The following is a 17026-nucleotide window of genomic DNA, read 5'->3' as shown; positions in this document are numbered from 1 at the left end:
AGTCTCACAGCTTCTGCCCCAAGGAAAAGACGTTGAAGAGGGTGATCAGGCTTAGCCAGCTTGGGAATGTAAGGGCAAACACAAATTAAGAATAAGAGGCTTAATTCTCCCTGTTGAAAATAAAGGAAGAGGTTTCCCCTCCTCCCTTTTCTTAGAGCATTTGCTTTATAAATCTTGTCATTCCAAATTCTTTCTTTGTCTCTTTGAAATGTATGCAAATCTTTTTTTTCTCCCTAAGACTAAGTAAGCCTCTTGCCAGCCTTACAATGCAGCAGTGTCTCTCTAAAGACAGCCCACCCCTTTGAAAAGTAATAATCAAAGAAGATGATGCCCCTATCCTATCTCCTATTTCTTCGGGAGACTAAGAGCCTAGCTTCAGGTGTTTACCTGGCTTCAAGTTTAAACCCACCCCCGTCATAAAGATAAAATAAGTTAACTTTTCCTTTATATCAACCCAATTAGTTAATATGGGTGGTCGCCCTAATTACCAAGTGAATTTGGCATGAACTATGTGTGACAAATGGTGCTGTCAAGTCCTCTTACTTGAGGACTAATTGTTGTTCTCTTAAGAACACGTATAAAATGGCTGTATCTGCTTGCCTATATGAAATGTGAGATTTATTTTTGTCTTCATAATCACTAGTGGATTGCCTGTGATGCTACTTTTCTAGGGTGGCAGGAGATTTTGTTTTTAACTGGACATCCCCAATAGCAGTAAGCTGCAAGCAAACCCCTTGGCACCCAGCCCCAAAGCCATGTTGTCACACCAGCCCGTGCTGCTGCGGTGAGGAAGAAACATATCTTTCAGAAATGGCTGGAGGGTGGCTCCGCATTGTTTTGGAAATAAAATAAATGGACTGTGACACTCCTTGACTGATTTCTGACGCACTACTGAAGAATATCAGTAAGGCTCACCTGAAAGGGTGAGTCATGCTTACCTCTAGTGGAAGGTGCCAGACATGTGATCGGTGACATCCTTAAAGGGCAGGTCTGAGCTGGAGAAAAGGGAGCTACAGTTAATAATGTTAGTCCCTCTGGATGTTTGCTTTTTATTTTTTTTCTAGAGATGGCAGCTCACTATGTTGCTCAGGCTGGCCTTAAACGCCTGGGCTCAAGTAATCCTCCTGCCTCAGCCTCCAGATCACAGATGTGAGCCACGTGCTGGCCTTTCTGGTTTTTGATCCTACCTTCATTCCCCAGATTCCACATCACAAGAATTGCTCGAGTTGTGCTGTGCTCCAGGAGCTAAATCCATTCCATTTAGGAGCTGAAGGGATTACAAGAGAGCTGTACTGAGAAGCCAACCACCTGATGATACTGTTCTTGTCACAACTCTGCGACCAATTGGCTTTCTGCTACTGGACAAATTAACTTTTGTCAGCTTCATTTTCCTCATCCATAAAACTAGGGTGTTGGCATAAATGAGATTACTATAGAACTATAAGATCCCTTGTAGAGATTGATGGCAGGGTTAATGGAATTGGGGGGAGAGGACAAAGTAAATGCTTTTAGGGTAAGGTAAAGGAACCAAAGAGAGAGACCAAAAACATGTAGGAGAAAGGGATAGCTGATAAAGCAAGACCCTGAGGAAATGAGAGGAGATGGATGTAAGCCCATGGAGAAATTGATCCTGAACTGAAGGGTAAAATCATATCATGAAACCGGAGATAAGAAGACAGGAGACCAGGCGTGGTGGCTCATGCCTGTAATCTCAGCATTTTGGGAGGCCAAGGTGGGCGGAACACGAGGTCAGGAGATCAAGACCATCCTGGCCAACACGGTAAAAACCCATCTCTACTAAAAAATACAAAAATTAACTGGGCGTGGTGGCACGCACCTGTAGTCCTAGCTACTTGGGAGGCTGAGGCAGGAGAATTGCTTGAACCTGGGAGGCGGAGGTTGCAGTAAGCCGAGATTATGCCACTGCACTCCAGCTTGGCTCCTGGCAACAGAGCGAAACTCTGTCACCAAAAAAAAAAAAAAAAAGAAGAAGAGGACAAGAATAGGCATGGGTACAGATTTTAAAAGAAAAGAGGAAGAGGTTCATCTTATGATAAGGGCAGCAACAGTGTAAGGTCAGAAATTGTAAGAAAGTTCTTGCATCAATTTCTGGTAAGATGCGATACCATTTTCTTGGAAGGAAAGCAGAAGATGGCCAGATCTGAGGAGTTCAGCTAAGGTGTCAAACAGCTCTTCAGAGTTATTGAGAATAGATTTTCTTAAAAGCAGGAAAAGATACTGATCAATTCTATTCTGTAACTCAACTGATATTAGAATTTATGGATTGGCATTGGCTCCATATTTTTGATGAGGGACAGATTTTACCCAGGTGTCTCAGTAGAGAAACCTGTTGTGGGATTGACTCACAGTTCTGGGTTTGTTAGGGGTCCTAGACAAGTGTGCTATGGAGCTGAGAGATGTCAGAGTAAAAGTACCTCTGCCGGGCGCAGTGGCTCACGCCTGTAATCCCAGCACTTTGGGAGGCCGAGGCGGGTAGATCACGAGGTCAAGAGATCGAGACCATCCTGGTCAACATGGTGAAACCCCGTCTCTACTTAAAATACAAAAAATTAGCTGGGCATGGTGGCGCGTGCCTGTAATCCCAGCTACTCAGGAGGCTGAGGCAGGAGAATTGCTTGAACCCAGGAGGCGGAGGTTGCGGTGAGCCGAGATCGCGCCATTGCACTCCAGCCTGGGTAACAAGAGCGAAACTCCGTCTCAAAAAAAAAAAAAAAAAAAGTACCTCTGAGAGCTACAGCTCAGTTCTGAGAGCTGACTGACAGCAAAGTTATTGAGCTATCAACTCTGGTGTCCAGCCCAGATATGAAGGAGGATGGAAGGAGACTGACGCCTGGGTAAAGTGGAAGGATCATGTGGCTGGAGTCCTGGATGAGGCTGAAAAGTGGTGCGATGGAAGTGAACATACGAGGAAGTGGGAAGGTCAGGCAGCTCCAGTTACAAAGCAGGATAATAAGGGGAAGAAGCTTCTGACGATGTGAAGATCTAACGTGTGCCCAACCAAGAGGGTGGTATGTGTGGAGTAGAGATGAAAGTCACAGAAGCTGAGACAGTCGAAGAATAGCGAGCCTGGCACGTACAATGAGTTTTCAGTGTATCTTACAGTTACATGAGCATCATGGCAAGAGTTGGAATGGAGCAAAATCTCTCACATAGGTGACAGTGTCCTTAATTAATGTGGTCAAGTGTCATGGTCATACCTGCAGTAGGTAATAGAAAAAGAAGATCTAGAAGATGGCTGGTCACATGAAATGATCCTGACCAAGAAGATGTTTTGTAAAGTAGGGAAAAGTAATACATTAAAATGGAAAGTAAAGTTTAGGGGAAGGTAGTAACCCTGGTGGCCCACAGCTGTGGTGGACGTGAATGGGAACGGCACTGCAGCAAACTGTCCTAGAACCTGTCATGGCTGTGGTGGACGTGAATGGGAACGGCACTGCAGCAAACTGTCCTAGAACCTGTCATGGCTGTGGTGGATGTGAATGGGAACGGCATTGCAGCAAACTATCCTAGAACCTGTCATGGGAAGCTGTGGTCTAGGGTGACAGCAAAGTTTCATTTAAGGCAAGATGTAAAGGGAAGACTCTCTCAAGGCCCTAAAGATTTAGGAGAGTTTGTTTACACCATGACAGAAGTGAGAGGAGATGCCAGCAAGGTACAAGCAGCAGGGAGCGTGGAGCAATAAGCAGACCAATTTGCTACCAAAAGCAAACCCTATTTGCATCATGCTCCTCTTTTCAATTTTTTTCTGGGCTCCGATTATTAGACCTGTGTTGTTACCAAGCAACAGATAGAACTCATGGGGTCTCAGTTTTCTTTCATCACTCTGCCACTACCATCTTTCATCCTGGCAATCAGACAATAAGTTGAGCTAAGTTATAGCATATCCCAGCAGGGAAGAACTGGGCCTGATAAGGGAAGGAGGTGGCTTTACCCAGGAGGAGCTGTAGGACCCTGCCAACATGCAACACCTGGAACAAGGACAGTACTCCTGGGGCTGCCTTCTGAGGATGCTGAACAAGAAGAGAATGGAAAGTAAATTTGCATGAGAGATGGATTATTGATTTGAGAGCAGTCTCCAGGGAGAGAGGATCAAATATCCTGGCAAGGACTCTGGGAAACATTGCTGTCATGTTTCTATGATGGCTCTTAGAAGTTTGTGGAAAAGTGGTGGCCCACTCTAAGAGAAGTAGAAATGTGACAGCTGCCATGGCTGATGATGGAAGTAGGGATCAAAATGCTCAGAGAAATGGGTATGCTAGAGTGGCCGTACCATGTAAGGCTGGAAACCTCCCAGATGTCAAAACTTCAGTTCAGGTGTGCCATTTGTTAAACAGACATGTAATTCTCTGGTGACAAGGGCACCAGCATCACTGAAAAGCTCAGTGATAGGTCTCCTCTGTAGGTCATGGTTGACGATAAAAGATGCTGTTATGGAATTGAGTTCACAGATAGCAATGGGGATAACAGAATCCTGAAATAATAGAGGCCCGCTGGTGATACTTAACCACCAGAATGGTACAATTATCCTAACAAGTGGCAAGATTGAAGTAGCAGCAGAACTCTTGACCCAGAGCAAGCTTAAAAGATGCTCAATAGAAAAGGCACCCCTGTGGGGAAAGACAGCTAACCAAGAGTGTACTCAATCTATTCAGTGAACAGATCTCAAGAATGGAAGACAACAGGCTCAGAGAAGCAGCCTCAATAAAAAGTCACAGTCTCTCTGAATTTCCTGACTTGAGCCACTTTACCAATCCAGAACCCACAGACTGGTGGAGAGGCAGGATGCCAGGAAGAAGGACCCTGCAATCCCATAGCAAGGATATATGGTAATGACTTCCCCACACCACACCCTACTCTCGGTCTTTTCCTTAAGGGACCTATGGCCGTTCACTTGGAAAATCATACACTGAGGAAAAGAAAATGCTCAAATATTTGGAGGGTTGTTGGACATGATCATTAATGATACCCATGAACCCAAAATATTATTATGGCTCCTGGTTACAGCAGTGGTATTCAGAAGCTAGAGAGTTAATGGAGTCCTTGTCCAGGTCTGGCATACAGTGGGTCTACTGAAACATGAACCTATGTGGTGGTCATTTCCCTAGTTCCCAAATATATAATTGAAATGAACATCCTTGGTAGTTTGTACAATACCCACATCAGCTCCCTGGCCTATAGAGTAAGAGCTAGCAACACGGGGAAGGCCAAGAGAGAGCAGCCTCTGAAATTGTACAGCCATGACAGTAAAAAATAAAACGATATAGGGGAATGATAGATATTAATCCTTTTTTTGGTTCCCTTTATATCGCCATTTAATTCATCATACTTGACCTACAAAAGCCTGACACTTCCTGGAGAATAAACAGCTGACTGAGGCAATCAACAAAGTAATAACTCCAATTAGAGCTGCTGTACCAGATGTGAAATCCTTACAAGAGCAGAGCAACGTGACCTCAGGCAACAAGTTTGGGGTGATTGATATGGTGACATGTGCTTCCCCAACCTTATCAGAAAGTAGAATCCAAAAGTGCTCATATTTAATTAGAACAAATAATAGAAAATATTTACAGTATTGACCCAGAGCTAAGCTGTGTCTCCTTAACCTCTATCATAACGTAGTCCCAAGAGACTTGAACTGTCTGGACATGCTGCAGGACATCCCACTGTTCTACCACAGAAGAGGAAAAATTAATAAACTAAAATTAATGCAGGAAAGGGAAGCAGAAGTTAATTTTTTTATAAGCAAACTTCCCTGAGTCCTTCCCCCTCCTGTGGGATTGTGTCCTGCGTTGCAAGTTTTATAAGTTTATAAATTCTCGTATCCTTGTTCTCTGTGGCTGATAACTATAAGTTTCTGTAACACAGCGAAGGTCTTAAAAACTGCCCAAGCAGGCAGGACTCCGGCCTTCTGGGCACTGTAGCAGAAGGTAGTAGGTAAGGCCCATGCTAGAATCCTTGAGCTCTACAGATAGCGAACATCGGGGTGACATAGCAACAGTCATATGTAGGCCTAAGTTAGGTGCCTATCATTGCTTAATGAATTACCTTTGTTCTACACCTCCAAACTTGTTTTAGTGCCACTGTGTACTTCATGTATAAAGTCAAGCCCTGCCTTTATTAGGGGCTCAGCCATTTTCTTCCCAGTCAGGGAACCAGCTGGGCCAGTGGGCACCTAAAATAAACTTCTGTAACCTCAGCGGTCTCTCCAGTCTCTGAAATCCTGCAACACTACAGGGATGGTGTTATGCTTGAAAGATCGGATGAGCAAGGAATTGGCAAACAGATTGGAGGCCTTGGTGGGATACGTATACTTCCGAGTGTGGAAGAAAATTCCTGCAAAATGTTGATGCTTCACTAAATCAGTGAAATTTAGGGATTCTATGATGCAGGGCATATTTTTGTGTGTCCCACTTAAGAAAGATCTGCCTATTTTGAAATCATGTTTTCTGCCATTAATATTTATTATTTTACCTTCATATTTAAATTATGACTCATCTGGAATTTTTTTTGTGTGTATGTGTGAGGCAGGGGGTCCGTCTTCTTTTCTTGCATCATGTTAACACATGTTTTGTGTCATGTTAATAAATGGGATCATGGCCGGGCATGGTGGCTCACGCCCGTAATCCAAGCACTTTGGAGGCCGAGGCGGGCAGATCACCTGAGGTCGGGAGTTGAAGACCAGCCTGACCAACATGGTGAAATCCCGTCTTTAAAAAAAAAAAATTAAAATAAAAAAAATAAATGAGATCATTTATTTGTGGGGCAGGATGGGGGCGCATGAGACTTTCCTCTGTTGCCCTGTAATCACTTTCGAAAAATCAGATTACCTTGTGTGTCCACCTTTTGTAGATCCCTCTATTCTGACTCATTTGCCTGTTTTCTATCCTTGTACCACCCAGGCTGGAGTGCAATGGCGCGATCTCGGCTCACCGCAACCTCCACCTCCTGGGTTCAAGCAATTCTCCTGCCTCAGCCTCCCAAGTAGCTGGGACTACAAGCTTGTGCCACCATGCCCAGCTAATTTTTGTATTTTTAGTAGAGACCGGGTTTCACCATGTTGACCAAGATGGTCTCGATCTCTTGACCTCGTGATACACCCACCTCAGCCTCCCAAAGTGCTGGGATTACAGGCGTGAGCCGCGCCCAACGGTATTTCATAGTTTAAATACTCTAGCTTCGTTCTTCAAAATTGCCTTGGCTATTGTAGGCATTTGCATTTCTGTATAGATTTTAGAATCTGCTTGTCCATTTCTACTCAAAAAAAAAGCATCTGAGACATTACTGAAGTTACATTGAATCTATAGATCAATTTTTGGGGAAATTACATCTTAACAATCTGTGAACATAATGCATTATCCTTGCATTTATTTAGGACTTTTAAAATTTTCTGTTAATAATATTATGTAGTCAGTAATGTTTTGTATCACATATTTTGATCGATTTAAAAAGTACTTGATTATTTTGGTGCCATTGTAATTATCTTATAAATGTAATTTTTTATTTTCTGGAATAAAGGGATACAATTAAATTTTGTATCTAGATATTACATCAAGAACCTTATTACATTCACTTATTAATTAAAATAGTTTGCGAACAGTCTTTTAGATTTTCAGTATAGGCAATCATGTAATTTGTGAATAATGACTGTTATTTCTTCTTTTCCAATCTGTATGTCTTTTGTTACTTTTTCTCCTTTATTGCATTGGCTAAAGCATCTAATGTCATGTTGAAAATAAGTGGTAAGAGCATGTACATCCTTGTTTCATTACTGATGTCATGGGGAAATCTTCAGTAACTTACCTTAAGTATAATGTAAGCTGTAGATTTTTTTGTAAATGTCCTTTATCAGAGCATGGATGTTCTTTCTATTCCTGCTTTGCAGAGAGTTTTTTATCACAAATGGGTTTTGAATTTTATCAGTTTTTTGCAACTCTCAAGATAATCATATGATTTTTCTTTTTAAAATTATTCTGGTGAATTATATTTATTTATTTTTCCCCCCAATGTTAACCTATCCTTTTGTTTCCTGATAAATCCCACTTAGACATAATTATTCTTTTTATAATACCACTTGATTCAATTTGCTAATATTATGTTTAGGATTTTGCATCTATACTGGTAACAGAGATTGGTAAACCAGGCTTTTTTTTTTTTTTTTTTTTTTTTTTGAGACAGGCTTTTGTTCTATTGCCCAGGCTGGAGTGCAGTGGCACAATCATGGCTTACTGGAGCATGGAACTCCTGGGCTCAAATGATCCTTCTGCCTCAGCCTCCTGAGTAGCTGGGACTACAGGAGCATGCCACCACGCCCTGCTAATTTTAATTTTTTTTAATAGAGACAAGGTCTTGCCATGTAGCCCAGGCTGGTCTTGAACTCCTGGCCTCAAGTGATCTTCCCACCTTGGCCTCCCAGAGTTCTGGGATTAAAGGCGTGAGCCACAGTGCTGGGCCTAAACAAGCCTTTTTAAAGTGACTTCCCCCCCCCCCCCCATTACAGAACGCTTTTGAAAGCCAGAATTTATGTGATCAGAAGTGTGCTCGTTTATTTGGTCGTGCACAGTGTCAGGTCTCCATATGCAAGCCTGGAGCCTGAAAGTCTGAAGTCCTGCCTGCCCCGGCTGATGTCTCCCACCCCCTGCCTGCGTTCGCCATTGTCCCTGATCACTTCCCTGGACAAGTCCCTTGCCCAACCCTGCCATCTTAACCGTTCTTATGATAATGTAAATACCTCTCACCCAACCCTGCCATTGTAACTGAACTTGTTGTCATCTATACTCGCTTGCCCCTACCCCCCACCACCGTAACTGATCTTACTCTGCAACACTCCCGCCCCCCAAAAAACTACCCAAACCTATAAAACCAACTGCTATCCCACTGCCCTTTGCTAATGCCCTTTTCGGCCTTAGCCCACCTGCACCCAGGTGAATAAACAGCCATGTTGCTCACACAAAGTCTGTTTGGAAGGTCTCTTCATTCAAAGCGCGCGTTTTTCAACACATAGGATGTAGAATAGATTATGTGGGAGGTGGGTGGTGATGGGTTAGGAAGCTACAGGAATTAGGAGGAGAGTTTGAACCAGCTTGAGACAGGTGGAAATGGAAAGGAGGGGTATTAAACACAGGAGACTCCTCCGTATTTAGCATGTGATTAGACGAAAGTGTGGCGTTATGAAATAAAGACGTTGGGACAAGTTGATCTGAACTTAGAAAAGGGTTTGAATAATGAGTTTACCTTGCGGTGAGATCCTTATCTTCATCATTATTATCATCGCTAGAATCCAAAGAACGCCCGAAATTTAAGAAATTGCAAATGCACGAAAATACATAACTGGTCAGTATTTCAATGTATTTAATTAGAAACTTTCCTTATGTTGCTTTGGAGTTAGTTTTTTTTTTTTTTTGGAGTTAGTTTTTAAAATTATTTTCATGCATAATCAGAAAACGTAGTTAATCTTACATTCGGTGTCACCTTGAAATACACCCTTTTAACAGCAGCACATTTCATTACAGATTGTGCGGTTCCTATTCCAACCACCAGGTGGCGCCCAAGCGCCCAAGTCGAACTCCCGCCTCTTCCCTTGGTCTCTAAGGCATCCTGCGTGGCTCCCGGGAGCGCGCACGTCCCGGATCCGTGCCGACTGCAGGCGCCGTATCTGCGCTAGTCTACCAGCCTCAGTTACGCGGTCGCGCGTCGGCCCCAGCCCTGAGGAGCCGGACCCATGTGGAAACTGCAGCCCGCCGGGGGCCCGGCAGGAGGTAAGTGTGGAAGGGAAGCCTTGGGGTCCATTTTCCCGGTAGCAGCTGCCTCCGGAAGGGCCTATGGGCGATGCTTCCTGCTTCGCCCCCGTTCCCGCCCAAGGACGCTACGGAAGCGGTTGCCGAAGAGGCGAGTTCGCTGTGTGGGAAGCGCGCGGTCTTCCCGGGCTGCGCGGCGGCCAGGAATTCAGCTCAGGCGGTAGGGTGATTGCACCGCCCCCTGGCGGCCGCCCTGCGCTTCCCTCCCCTGACTCTTCCTGCCCCCCGGCCCCACCCACCCGCGGTTGCCCCGCTCTGGCTAGATGGCCTGCGGGTGAGTGGCAGCCGGCGCCTGGTGGGTACCCCTGGCTGGAAGTTCGCACAGGCGGACCACACGGGGGCCACACTTGTCTTGTGAAGAACCACCGGACAGTTTGAGGAAATGGCTACCGCGAGAAAGCTTACTTTCAGTTTTGTTTCAGACTCCGTTTCCATGATGTCATCAGAACAACGGGAAAAGTCGATTTTTTTCCCTTCATTTCCAGCGGTGGGAAATGTGATCACATGTTAATTGGTTGCCCGTGGTGGGTATGGAGGGTCTTGTCCTCAGGAAGTTTACATGATTATTGTCAAAGATCTATGTAGAGACTAAATGGACAGTCAGGATAAGAGAGTATGGAGAGGATCAAACTAAATAAATATACTGTGAAGACTCACAGATAAAGGCATCCCTGGAGACGTGGTTCTCCTGGACTCCCTAATTTTATCTGCCCTAATCTCCCTGCCACTCAGGTAACGAAATCGTGCTCCCAGACTAAACTCCGCATGTCTCCAATATGTAAGCGGTCACTCCAACAAGTTATGCTTTACACCAATTTTAAAAGAAACTGATAACCCTTTCCCACTGATTGGAGATGCTATCTTTAAGATGAAAACAAAATTTCAAAAAATGCACACGTGCGTCTGGTCTGGACTTTGTTGCATTGGTCTATGTTGTTTACTCTTTTATTTTATTTTTTTTATTTTTTATTTTTTTAAAGATGGGGTTTCACCATGATGGCCAGGCTGGTCTTGAACATCTGACCTCAGGTGATCCACCCACCTCGGCCTCCCAAAGTGCTAGGATTACAGGCGTGAACCACCGCGCCCGGCCTCTATGTTGTTTACTCTTGGTCCAATGCCATACTTTTAGTTTTGTGGCATATTTTGCCATCTGGTAGGGCAAGCTCCTGTAATATTATTCACATTTCTCTTGACTATCTTTTTTATAATTTCCTGATGAATTTTTGAATTCATTTATCAAGGTCTAAACATAATATTGTGATTGGTAGCTAATACATTAAGTTTTTAACATTTAGCATTGACTCCTTTCAGCATTGCTTTTCCTTTAGAAAAAATGATATAGCCTTCTAAGCTATTTAGATAACTTTTTTTCCTTTTTTATTATATTTTATTTTATTATTTTTTTTTTTTCTGGAGGGCTGGCCCTAAAACCAGCAACTTTATTGTTTTTTATTATATTTTAAATTTTTTTGTTTTTACTCCTGAAACATATTTAGATAACCTTTGCAGTGAGGTTTTATTGAAAACACAGTTTGTCATATATAAAGTTGATTAACGTTTGAATAACAAAGTTTTACATTTGTCATACCTATATCGTATACACTTACATGTATGTGTGTGTGTTCATGTGCATGTGTCTATGAATTTATCTTTGTTTAAAAAAAAATTATCTTAGGAGAACCATACAGACTTTTAACTGGCATTGAGTACGTCGTTGGAAGGAAAAACTGTGCCATTCTAATTGAAAACGATCAGTCAATCAGCCGAAATCATGCTGTGTTAACTGCTAACTTTTCTGTAACCAACCTGGTATGTTACTAATTTTATTTCACTAGCTTCCATTAAGAGGGTTGAAATCACAAAATATTCTCTTGGTGTGTATGTGAGAGAGAGTTCATAGGACGTCATTTTACAGAGCTGTGTAGACTTTTTTAATGTTTACAAAATTAAATACTTATATTTTGGCAGTGGTACCAGTGGTAATGTTTATTTTGAGATTTGAAGTTTCTATTTCAGTAATTTACTCCGTGTTTTAGTGAGTAAAAAAGTCAGAGGAAGTAGGACATAGTTTTTTTTTATTTGTTTACTAAACATTTATTGTTTCCTATTAGGTTGGTGCAAAAGGAATTGCTGTTTTTGCCATTAACAGGAATGGCAAAGTTAACAGTAATGGCAAAAAACAGCAATTACTTTTATACGTGTCAGTAATTGTGCCAGGCCTGGAAACAGAACAATGAACAAACCTTCATGACTCCAGCTCTTAAAGGTGTTATGTAGCTATGTGGATACGGGCATTTCTCATAACACAAGTTTTTGCAGTGAGAATTGATTTGTTTTATTAGGGAAATGCTTACTTATGCCCCACAGCTCCTTTAATGGCTTCAAGTTTGTTTTGATCACAACTGTGGGTGATAAAAGTGCTAAAAAATATATAAATATCTATACTCATGATAACACTGGTGATAATAAAGAAAAACCATTATTTTAAGCAAAGATTGCATATGTGCGATCTGGATTTGTTCAGTGTTGTTTAGGTTTTGTTTCTATTCTTTTAGGTATAGAAAAACATTGTGGAAATTTCTACAGAAAAAATAAAATTGTTACTAAGAAACACTAGCCTATACCCTCATATTCTCATGTGACTAATTTTTACAATGTGGTTTTGATAGCATAAAAGAAAAAGAAAATCTAGGAATGAAACTGTCATGTTCTAAGTATAACAGACTGCACCAAAGCAAAAAATTCTCACGTGTGTGTGAGAGGTCAGGAAAGTCCCTGTTGACTTACACAAATAAAGAAACTGTGTGTTCTTGGAGGGCTAATCCTGGGTTAAGAAATTTCCCTAAGGAGAAATAGGAATTGTTAGTTAAGTGATCTTCCTCTGAAGGCAACCAAAGCGGTAACTGTTGTCTGCTGTGTTGGGAGGTTAGCCACCTGTCTATTGTCTGTTCAAAAAGATCAGCATTTTCTTTTGAAACCTTTTTCTCTGAGAAGTGAATGTACTGAGTGGTAAAAGACTTTAAATTATTTGCTAACTTTGCAGAGTCAAACAGATGAAATCCCTATATTGACATTAAAAGATAATTCTAAATATGGTACATTTGTTAATGAGGAAAAAATGCAGAATGGCTTTTCCCAAACTTTGAAGTCGGGGGATAGTATTACCTTTGGAGTGTTTGCAAGTAAATTCAGGTAAGAAATTTTTGAATTGATATTAAAATGGGCAGCTTTATTTCAACCAAATTCTAAAGGAAAATGATATTTCTGATTAGTGAATTTAAAACAGTGTGATTTAGTTCCTACTTAGCACAGTATTGGACTCTGTGCCACAGGTGGTTAGTGCGTTTTGTACATCAAGGTGATGGGAGTTTGAGTGGGCCCTCAGGTACTTCATGTGAACTATATTTCTTTGATTCCTCATTGGTGAAGGTATAATGTTAACTTTTGGTCATTGTTTTTTCTTGACTGGGACTCAAGACTTAGGAATTGATAATTTTCTAGGTTACAAAGCTTAATAATAATGAAGAATTGATAATTTCATAAGTTACAGAGGATAACAATAAATAAAAATTATGATAGCAGTTTATGATGTGAGCTTAAAGGTTTAAAGTACTAAAAGTTGCCATCTCTGCAACTATGATACTGTAACTTTATTTAACTTATTCTCATTTACAGAATAGAGTATGAGCCTTTGGTCGCATGCTCTTCTTGTTTAGATGTCTCTGGGAAAACTGCTTTAAATCAAGCTATATTGCAACTTGGAGGACTTACTGTAAACAATTGGACAGAAGAATGCACTCACCTTGTCATGGTATCAGTTAAAGTTACCATTAAAGTAGGTTGAATGTCTTGTTCTTATGTTAAAATAAGTTCTTTGAATTTAAGCTTACCTACTATACACAGATTTTCTTTTAATTACTTTAAAACTATCAGAACTGTTAGTTGTGGATTTGTATATGCCCACTCCATGCCTTTATATACCATTTAGGCTTGAGTGGCTTTTCAGATAATCTGTTTATTATCTGAGACAAGGCAAAAGCACCTAAAATTATATTTCAGATTTTGTTCAGCTTTTTTTTTTTTTTAAGATGGGGTTTCACTGCGATGGCCAGGCTGGTCTTGAACTCCTGACCTCAAGGGATCCACCCACCTCAGCCTCCCAAAGTGCTAGGATTACAGACGTGAGCCACCGTGCCTGGCCTTTGTTTAGCATTTTTCAAAAGCGATTCTGTTGTCCTTCCACCAAGAAGGTTGTTATAGTGCATAGTTTGTGTTTTCAGTCTAAAAACAACGCAATTAGAGGTTAACTGCCAGTCTTCAAAGTTAGCATCTCATGTCTCTTCTATCAAGTTGTCTTCCTCTAATCTCTGATACTCTCTCATGCTCTCTTGCTATTTATTTGATTTAAGGCCCTGATCACAAAGACTTAAGTTCTTGTAGGTCAATGCTGCCTTAATATGTCTTCACAACCTAGAGATATGTAGATATGTGCCTTTAGAAGATGCTGACTGTTCATTAAAACAGTAAGATATTTTGATATGTTTTCAAATTTTGCATTTTCATCAAATTTGGTTATATCCAAAGCTGAGTGAAGAATGGGCATTGAGAGGTGATTCATCTCCTTTTAAACAGGTTGACTATAGATTTGTGGGATTCTTTTAGGTTAGCATCTATAGTAAAAACCCACAAATACCTTTTTTAAATTCCTTTATTTAAAATCCTTTAGTATTTAATACAATTAAACTAGAATTATATTTTATAGCTAAAGAGTTACCGTGGAGAAAGGCTTGCTGTTCAGATGGAACTCAACTTGTACTTTGGTGGGATTGTCTGTGATCAAGGGCTTTTTATTTTTGTGAGTTTATGAAATTGATTTTATAAATCAGCAGTGTGATTAGCCTCTAGAGTACTAATATATGCATACAAACTCACAGTAGGTTTATAAAGCAAAGTGTCCATTTATGATTTTCAGTAGGGATGCACCTTTATCACAATATTTAAGTGTGGGCCCTAGCACAGTCCTCTTTAAGATATTAAAGTCACTAAGAAATAGAGTAGGTAATCATCCACTTGCTTGGCTGGTGTGAAATAAGATCAAAGGTAGTTAGATTGTTTTGAGAGATATTTTACTACGTCTGTGACAAACCTGGGCACTTGAGCGACTGGGATGCTGGTGACCACCTTGTGAATCGCTCCATTACAGGCACCAACATGGTTTACAGATTAATTTGTTAAAAAAAATTCCTGATCATTCATATGCCAAAATAGAAAACCTTGTTGTTATATTTTTTTTTGGTAAATTTTCTCAGAGTACGGTTAGCTTATATTTTTTAAATCATTGAATATTACAGCTAAAAAGAAACTTAAAGATCATTTATTCTTACCGTTAGCTATTTTAAAAAAAAACAAGAACGAAAAAAAGGCTTCAGTTCAACTTTTATTTTCTGAAGTGTAAACTAAGACATGGACCAATTAATATCCCAAGTCTCATGTATTAGAGTTTATTCAATACAATGTTGATTTGTACCTTACTGCTTCATGCTATTTTATTTCTTTCACTGTGGAAGTTGGTGTCTTTCAGCTTCCATTCTTGAAAGACACTCTAAATCTGCTTGCCCCTTTTTAGACAATGAAATTCCCTGTGTTATTAAAGCGTATTTATGACTGGGTACAGTGGCTCACATCTGTAATCACAGCACTTTGGGAGGCCGAGGCGAGGGGATTGCTCGTGCTCAGGAATTTGAGACCAGCCTGGGCAACATAGTGAGACTTCATCTCTACAAAAAATTTTTAAAATTAGCTGAGTATGGTGGCATGTTCCTGTAGTCCCAAAAACTCAGGAGGCTGAGGCAGGCCTCACCTGAGCCCAGGAGGTTGAGGCTGCAGTGAGCTGAGCCAAAATCGCACCACTGCACTCCAGCCTGGGCAGCAGAGCGAGACCCAGTCTCAAAAAAAAAAGACGTATTTATGTTATTCTGAATCTTATTTTCATTGCCCACTGTAGCATTTTCTGATGTTTATCATATTTTTTGGATGTATCGTATTTGAGGCTTATAGCTTTATTCACATAGTTTAAGTTTTTTTCCCCCTTGTCTGTATGTACTTATTTTGATCTTTTACCAAAAATTATTTATTTACTTTCTCAAAAAGGCTTTATTGCATAGTTATAATCTTTTTGAAAGACAGTCTAAAAATATCTCGTTAATCTCTTAATATTGTCTTCCCTGCAGCAGATAATGTTACATTTCCTCAATCCTAAAATACGTTTTTAACATTTTAATGTCTTTTAAAGTGGAATGGATTTTAAAATTCACTTTTATTTTATGTTATTCCACCTCTCCCAAAAGAGCAGTTTTAAAAAGTAGTATTATAATTGGTGACTTGTTATAATTGAGTGATTATATTGTGATTTATGTTCTAAAATGATGCAATGACCAAATGCTGACTTCTATTTTATGGATTGTGGCTTCTTCATAAATTTTGAAAGATAAAGGAAAAACATTTTTTTGTGAATATAAACAGCCTCTTCGTAGTTTATAACTTAAAACTTTTCTTTAAAAAAATGCTAGCATATATATTCACGTTTTCTTCATTTTAGACAATATGTGCACTCATTTGTGGACGTCCAATTGTAAAGCCGGAATATTTTACTGAATTCCTGAAAGCAGTTCAGTCCAAGAAACAGCCTCCACAAATTGAAAGGTATATTATATATTTTAAGTATAACAAGATGTTACTTATAATATATTTAGCATTGATTTTTATTTAGTTTAATTCCCTCTTTAATGATTGTTTCAGGATGTAATAGTTGCTGTGTATAGTTCAGTATTATTAATGGAAGGTTTTTTGTTAGTATGTAAAGAAAGCGTTCCCCAAATTTCTTTGTTGGTCATTCTGTATCTCTGTGAAACAAATATTAAATAGATGCTAATATTTAAAGAAAAAAATGGAAAGATAGTAAATGGCACTGAGGTGTGTTCAAAAGAGCACATATGTCAGTTCCAGGCATCACGCCACAGTTAGCTCTGGAATTGTGTGGTGCGGCAACCCTCTTTGGGAGCCACATGGTCCAGAATATTAACAGCACCGTAGCCTTGGGAATGGACCTCAGTTCTTATGAGCCCCAGTTACCTTATTTCACAATTGAGACTAATACTTACTTAGCTGAGTTATTTTAAGTATTAGGGATTCAGTCATGCGTTGCTTAA

General features: G+C 40.4%; 1 protein-coding gene across 3 annotated transcripts in view; it reads left to right on the top strand.

Annotated features, from left to right (window-relative positions):
* Positions 1–9648: 9648 nt before the first annotated feature.
* The window catches only part of NBN (nibrin), a 54161-nt gene continuing 46783 nt past the window's right edge, over positions 9649–17026 (top strand). For all 3 annotated transcript variants that reach the window (XR_001109382.3, XR_001109381.3, XM_012465091.3), the window contains exons 1-5: positions 9649–9776; positions 11494–11627; positions 12862–13010; positions 13494–13653; positions 16417–16520. Coding sequence is in view for 1 of the 3 variants with exons in the window: in XM_012465091.3 (XP_012320514.2) it covers positions 9740–9776; positions 11494–11627; positions 12862–13010; positions 13494–13653; positions 16417–16520 (584 nt within the window). In the remaining 2 variants the exon portion in view is untranslated. The remainder of the gene's footprint in view (positions 9777–11493; positions 11628–12861; positions 13011–13493; positions 13654–16416; positions 16521–17026) is intronic.

This window comes from Aotus nancymaae, unplaced genomic scaffold (assembly GCF_030222135.1).
Source record: "Aotus nancymaae isolate 86718 unplaced genomic scaffold, 86718_ANA_hifiasm-v0.15.2.pri h1tg000036l, whole genome shotgun sequence".
Taxonomy (NCBI): Eukaryota; Metazoa; Chordata; class Mammalia; order Primates; family Aotidae; genus Aotus; species Aotus nancymaae.
This window is presented reverse-complemented; position numbering and strand designations above follow the sequence as displayed.